We start from the raw sequence: 6,997 nt of genomic DNA on the forward strand, positions 1-6,997 counted from the left end.
TTTCTTTTTCTCTTCATTTTATATTAAATACCTAAAATCTTATCACTTTACCATTGTCAGCAACCACCAACACCGGAAAAGCTCGTAAAAACAAATTAAATAAAAAACAAAACATAACGCCGAGCGAAAAGAAGACGTAAAATCTTTGAATCACGAACGCTCGTTGCAAAGAAATTAAACCGAAACGTAAAACATAAAAAAAAATAACTAAGGCAATCCATGACCCACACGTTAGTCAAACTTGTTAAATAGAGAAAAATAGATTTGCTGCGACGGGCCAGCCAAACGGGAAAAATATACGAAAAAATGTTGAGCCCCACACGCACGTTGCGTTGCATTAACTCACAAAATTTAGACGAAAAACTTGGGAAAAATGATAGGTATAGTGGACCAAAATTGAAAATAATAAAGAGTTGGGGTTAAATTGTAAAAGATGAAAAACTTTAGGTTAAAAGTAAAAAAACAAAAGGTCTAAATTGCAAAATTGAAGTTATTTATTAATATTAGATAAAGATAAGAATAAAAATAAATGATATCTATATATTAGTTATTAATATTAATATTAAAAGAAATTTATTAAATAATTATAAATAAAATTTACGAGCTTGAAGGAGAGAATGCCATGTGACAATATTTAGAGTCTTTTATTATAAGTTAGATACCTAAAATCTTATCACTTTCATTTAGGGACCAGAGAATAACAAAACCCTAAGATTACGATACACTGCTAAATTAGTAATTTCACTTAATATGATTTTTCTCTAATAAATTGCGCTCATAAAGCCATAGAGTGTACTCTAACATCTAGAGTGTTAACAATGACATGGCATGTTAACTAACATTGCAAACCACTCCCTCCTTGTGTTAAAGTGCATTAAATGAGTTTTGTGTTAACATGTTAACCCAATGTTAAGAAATTGAATTAATTATTATTTTCTTTTTTAGATAAAAATCCAATGTTAAATTACATTAAATGAGTTATGTGTTAACATGTTAAACCATTTTCTTAGACCATGTGTAGTGGAAAAGGAAAATAATGCCCCCACCCTAGGGCATTTTACGCCATGTGACGGTCCAGTCAGCAAAGGGGCATTATTGAGCGTTAGTGGGGATGGGGCATTATTGGGGCATTAAATAAAATAAAAAAATAAAGAAAAAATCTTATTGGATAAGGAGAAAGTGGCTGAAAGATGATTGGACAAGGAGTATTGTGCATGGCGTTTTTAAAACCATGCCAATGGGGCTTTTTTTGAATTTTTTTAAAAAATAACGCCCTATGTAATGGTAAATGGGCGTTTTTGGGCGTTTTTTTGATTTAAAAAAAAAAAAACGCCCCACTACACATGGTCTTAAAGTGGGACAAAATGAAATGAGGAAAAAAAAGTTAATGCGTCACTTAGGTGAAGTTAAGTTAGGTTAAAGTATACCGATAGGCTTAATAAAAAAAAATAAACAAACCTTTTTAACTTATTATAACTTAACTTTCCTGTAATAAAAGTTTATATGTTAGCATTCCTACTATATATATAAAGTGTCATCCACCATGAAAGAACTAAGACTATCCACTATCACAACCCAACCCAACCCAATTTTTTATTAAAATACTAATTTCTCTCTCTTCCACCTAGACAACCCAACCCAATCTAATTTTTCACCCACTATCACAACCCAACCTAAACTAGTATTTTATTATATAAAGAAATAGAAGTTAAATAATAAAAAAGGAAAAAGAATTAAATATTATAAAGAAATAGAAGTTAAATAATATAAAAAAGAATAAATAATTAATATTATGTTGGTTGTTGGTTGTAACCATTGGTTGCCATACCAACCTGGTTGTCCATAAATTTTAATTATTTAATTAAAATAATTTCCTACAATTTTGTCTTATTTGCCAAGTGGCAACCGTTTGTACAATTTGGTCACCATAGTGGGTAGTCTAAACAGAGAGAGAAAGAGAAAGAAAAAGCAACAAATAAAGCAAAACTCAATAGTCTTATGTTGTCATCGTCATACCACCCTTCCTTCTGCGTTTACAGTTTTACCTTTTTGCAGTCTCCCACCTATTTACTACTACTACAACACATCCCCTCTCACTCCATTCCTTACAACAACAACAACAACAAGCTGTTTACCTCAGATCTGTTGGTGAGTTCATCCATTCAGTTTCTGTCTTTTCTTTCTCTTTTGATCTTGCCTTTCAGTTCTAGATCCCTTATAACATGTTTTTAAGGTCCAAAAAATGCTTCCATTTGTTCATGTTTTTGAATTTTAAGGTCCAAATATGCTTCCATTTGTTCATGTTTTTGAAATCCCTAACTTAAATTTCTTTTTCTACTCTTGTTATTAAAATGAAAGTTACAATTGTTGCCCGTTTACCTGTCATTTTTATCAAATTTGTCTGTAGTTTTAAATGATATTTTGTTTAAAAAAAAGTCAAATATATAAGCTAGAACCTAAATGCCATAAACTCAGAGCCTTTCGAAACTTAAGAGAGACTTCATTTAGGGTAAACCCGAAATCTGAAACATTTTGGACGGGTATTCGGGTATGGGACTGTGATATGAGATTAGTTTTAAAACATATGCCCGTTTACTGGATAATATACCTGAATATTTTTTTTTTCTGTTAATTTGAACCAATTGTTTTTTTGCCAATAATAATCCAAACCGAGTTTATTCCCGACAGTGGTCCCAACTTTTTCATTTTGTTTGTATAATAAGTTTTTTTTCTTTACGAACCGATGTTTTAGGGCTTTTAATCAGAACGAGGATATGAGTCGATTGATGTAAAACTTACCTCGAAACGGTGCTCCAAACGGCTTGATTTTTGTTAACCGGAAGTTTAAACACCAGAATTGAAGTACTGTTTTCATTGTTTGGAGCACTGTTTCGAGGTAAGTTTTACATCAATCGACTCGTATCCTCATCCTGATCAATCGCCCGAAAACAAAACTCAACTCTGTTATATATATATTTTTTTTTTAATGGCAGATCATTATACAAACAAAATGAAAAAGTTGGGACCATTGTCGTGAATAACCTCACTTGTGATTATTATTGGCCAAAAACAACCGGTTCGGATTATTTAAATCCAATTTACAATATTTTTTGATGCTCATAGATTTATGAAATTTATATTAGTATTTGGAGAGTAGTATGTATAGAGTATGCAATTGATTAGGATAATTATAGAAAAAATTAGAAAGGTAAGGACATTTGTTTTTGAAAAACCCAACGGGTATACCCGATACCTGATAGATACCCGCCGGTTATGGGACACCGTTTTACAATCGGGTATGGGATTGGGATTACCAAAACCCGTCCCAAACACGCCCTGTTGCCATCCCTAAGAATTGAAATCAACTTTTTAAGTTATTAATTACTCTTGTGGCACTTGAAAATTGCAGCATTTTTGTGCAGTGCTGTTATATGAAGAATATGTTAATTATATTTGGACTATAAGAAGAGATGAAAAGGGTTCATGATTCACAAAAGCTTCCTGTTTTGGGGAATATGCCTAACATTATTAAGTTATCGAGTTCGCATTTCGGTTTAGTAAACGAAGACATGAATCATTTAAATCCACAAAATGTGCGAAAATGGAAAGGGAAAACTTCGTTAGGGGACGACGAGGAACTAATGCCGGATGTCATCACGTTAAACGAAAACGATGATTCGTATGACGATATCGGTTCCACTTCTTTCTCAGGGGCTAGCCACCCCCCTGAGCCTGTTGACATGGATCTAATGAGGCCTGTTTGTGTACCAATCGGTCGGACAAACTCCATTACCGGTCCGTTTATAGAAGATCTTTCCGTTCGTGTTTCGGGAGTTAAACAAAGCGTATCACAGAACACCGAAAGCTCTCCCGTGTGTCGAGATTCTGACGAAAAAGAGTGCGTTTGGGATGCTTCGTTACCTCCAAGCGGTAATGTGAGTCCGCATAGTAGCATTGATAGTACAGGTGTTGTTACATCAATGAGCACAGGCACAAGCACGTACCGTATGAGTGATGGAACACTTAGCGTTGACCGTAGTTACGGTATTACAAAAATACCCCTTCGAGGGGAATCTCTTGAAAGTGGTAAAACGAGTATTAGTCGGGCTAGTGATAGTAGCGGTCTTAGCGACGAGAGTAACTGGAGTAGCTTCACCGGGGGCACCAACAAACCGCACAAGGGGAATGATCCTCGGTGGAAGGCTATTCTCGCAATTAGGTCACGAGACGGGCTTTTGGGTATGAGTCATTTTCGGTTACTTAGACTACTCGGGTGTGGTGACATCGGTAGTGTGTATCAGTCGGAGTTGAGCGGGACCCGATGCAATTTTGCAATGAAAGTGATGGATAAGGCTTCGCTTGCTAGTAGGAATAAGTTGTCGAGGGCTCAGACGGAACGGGATATATTACAACTGCTTGATCACCCGTTCTTGCCGACTTTATACACTCATTTTGAAACCGATAGGTTCTCGTGTTTGGTCATGGAATATTGTCCGGGTGGCGATTTGCATACTTTGAGACAACGCCAACCTGGCAAACATTTTTCGGAATACGCAGCAAGGTAAAGTTTCTGTTAAAATTTATGTTACACGTAACATCGTTTTAATTTCTTTGTATGAAGCAGGTTTTACGCAGCGGAGGTTTTATTAGCACTCGAGTATCTCCACATGCTTGGAGTCGTATACAGAGATTTGAAACCCGAAAACGTTTTGGTACGTGATGATGGTCACATAATGTTGTCTGACTTTGACCTTTCGTTAAGATGCGCAGTGTCGCCCACTTTAGTTAAGTCATCGACATTAGATTCCGAGCCAACCAAACGAGGCCCGAACAGCGCATTTTGTGTGCAGCCCGCTTGTATGGAGCCCACATCGGTCTGTATCCAACCCGCTTGTTTCCTCCCACGTTTCTTCCCGCAAAAAAGCAAGAAAAAAAGAAGCCCGAAACCCCGGGCTGACCCGACCCCTTTATTCGGTCAACTCCCGGAACTCATTGCCGAGCCGACCGCAGCCCGGTCAATGTCGTTCGTTGGTACTCACGAATACTTAGCTCCCGAAATCATCAAAGGAGAGGGACACGGAAGTGCCGTTGATTGGTGGACGTTCGGGGTATTCTTGCATGAGTTGTTATACGGTCGAACCCCGTTTAAGGGTGCGGGCAACCGAGCCACTTTGTTCAACGTGGTTGGTCAACAGCTACGGTTCCCTGACTCACCGGCTACTAGCTACGCGAGCCGGGATCTGATCCGTGGGTTGCTTGTGAAGGAGCCACAGCATCGGCTCGGTGTTAAAAGGGGAGCTACGGAGATCAAACAACACCCGTTTTTCGAAGGTGTGAATTGGGCTCTGATACGATGTAGTACGCCTCCAGAAGTGCCCAGACCAGTGGAAGCTGAGCTGCCCGGGAAGTTTGGGCCAGCGGGCCCAGTAGCGACGGGTAACAACGGTAAACGAATGGTGGGACCTGGTTCGAAGCCTGGAGGTAAATATCTTGATTTCGAGTTCTTTTAGCTTATTACCTGTAATCTTTATTATTATTAGTATAATTGTTTGGTATGTTGTAATCCTAGACTCTATTCAATCTCTATGTGCATTGTTGTGTTATGACCAAGAAGGAAAACACTTTAAAGTTGAAATGGGCTTTGAAAGTAGCCCATGTTTCAAAGTGGGCCTTTGTGCAGAGATCAAATCATCAAACTATCCCAACTGAACACTCCTTTCTATAGCAGCTCTCATCACTTGAAACTAAGCAACTCAATTTGAGATGACGTGAGCCGAGATGACTCCTTTTATAACCAAGTCAGGCTCGGCTCGGCTCTTGGCTTAGCTCGTTGGCTCGTTCTTATGCTCGTTTAACTTCGAGCTAGAGCTTGAGCCGAGCCGAGCCGAGCCGCCTCAATTAAATTTTGAGCCTGAGCTCGAGCCCACCCTGACTCGACGCTCGACTTGCTTACAATCCTAATAAGGTTTTAAACTTGTTGAAGCTTTGAGTTCCGCCATTTAGTAAAAATGGGTATGAAGATTATTGAAAGTTTTCTTGTTACCCGCCTTCCATATCTCCCAAACCGTAGTTAAAAGCACCGCTCCAATAGTCTTTTTCCAGTTTGTGACCCTTTCATATCCTTTGCTAAACCAAAAAGCTGCTCGATTCGACATTATTCGGGAACGAAATCTTGATCCAGACTATGCAAAGGAGCTTCTTCTCTTAACCCACATCTTGAACAAATAACGTCTCCCGTAACAATGAGCTAAACACAATGGTCATCACATTCCATCACTCACTTTTTTTTTTGTTTTTTTAACTAAAACAAAATGTATAAGACAAATAAAAAAATTGCATTAAACTTAAAAAAAAGTACAATAAAAATAAAACTTCAAAATCTAAAAAAACAAACGTTGCAAAAAAATAAAATAAAAATAAACTACCGAATTTGGAATTAAAAAACAACCTAAAAGTTATATGGCCAATTCAACTTCACACAAATTTCCCGTTTGCGTTCTATGAGAATCGACCGATACGGTTCTTCGGCGTTTTCGTGCGATTGTCTCAAAACTTTCAAATCTTTATTCTTCTCGATCTCAGTCAAGTGTTTCATGTATTGTTCTTCTCTTTTTAACTTTGCATCTGCCAACAACTTGCGTCGTTTATGTATTGGGTGGGGAACGGTTGTGTGGGCATCGGTTCATCTTGTAAACAAAACTTACCCGGTTCGCCTAGATTAGCACAAACACGGGGCCTAAAATTTTTCTTCATAGCGGACGTTTTTTTACTTGAGCTTTTCATAGAGTTTTTTGGTTGAAAATTGGATGTTGTAGTGTGCATTTTTAGAGATAAAGTGTGTATAAAATGGGTAAACGCTAGATGTATATACAGGGTAGATTTTTTTTTGTTTCAAAAAAAGGGGCCCCAACGGATATATAGCGCCATTGAATGGCTATATTCTCAAACCAACAACCCACCATCAAACCGTGATAACCATCACCCACACATGATCCAT

The 6,997-nt window shown here is 37.6% G+C and overlaps 1 protein-coding gene across 3 annotated transcripts; it reads left to right on the forward strand.

Annotated features, from left to right (window-relative positions):
• The first annotated feature begins 1,990 nt into the window (after positions 1-1,990).
• LOC110931026 (serine/threonine-protein kinase D6PKL1) lies at positions 1,991-5,635 on the forward strand. Of its 3 annotated transcripts, XM_035987805.1 has the most exons (4): positions 1,995-2,148; positions 2,753-2,896; positions 3,410-4,561; positions 4,625-5,635. In XM_035987805.1, the coding sequence occupies exons 3-4, from the start codon at positions 3,471-3,473 to the stop codon at positions 5,508-5,510; spliced, it is 1,977 nt and encodes a 658-aa protein (XP_035843698.1). In that variant the 5' UTR covers positions 1,995-2,148; positions 2,753-2,896; positions 3,410-3,470; the 3' UTR covers positions 5,511-5,635. The 3 variants fall into 3 exon arrangements, with proteins under 3 accessions (XP_022030111.1, XP_035843698.1, XP_022030113.1); XM_022174419.2 differs by lacking the exon at positions 2,753-2,896 and having other exon boundaries at positions 1,991-2,148; XM_022174421.2 differs by lacking the exon at positions 2,753-2,896 and having other exon boundaries at positions 1,996-2,148; positions 3,423-4,561.
• Positions 5,636-6,997: the final 1,362 nt, after the last annotated feature.

The sequence above is a fragment of the Helianthus annuus genome, chromosome 3 (genome assembly GCF_002127325.2).
Source record: "Helianthus annuus cultivar XRQ/B chromosome 3, HanXRQr2.0-SUNRISE, whole genome shotgun sequence".
In the NCBI taxonomy this organism is placed as follows: Eukaryota; Viridiplantae; Streptophyta; class Magnoliopsida; order Asterales; family Asteraceae; genus Helianthus; species Helianthus annuus.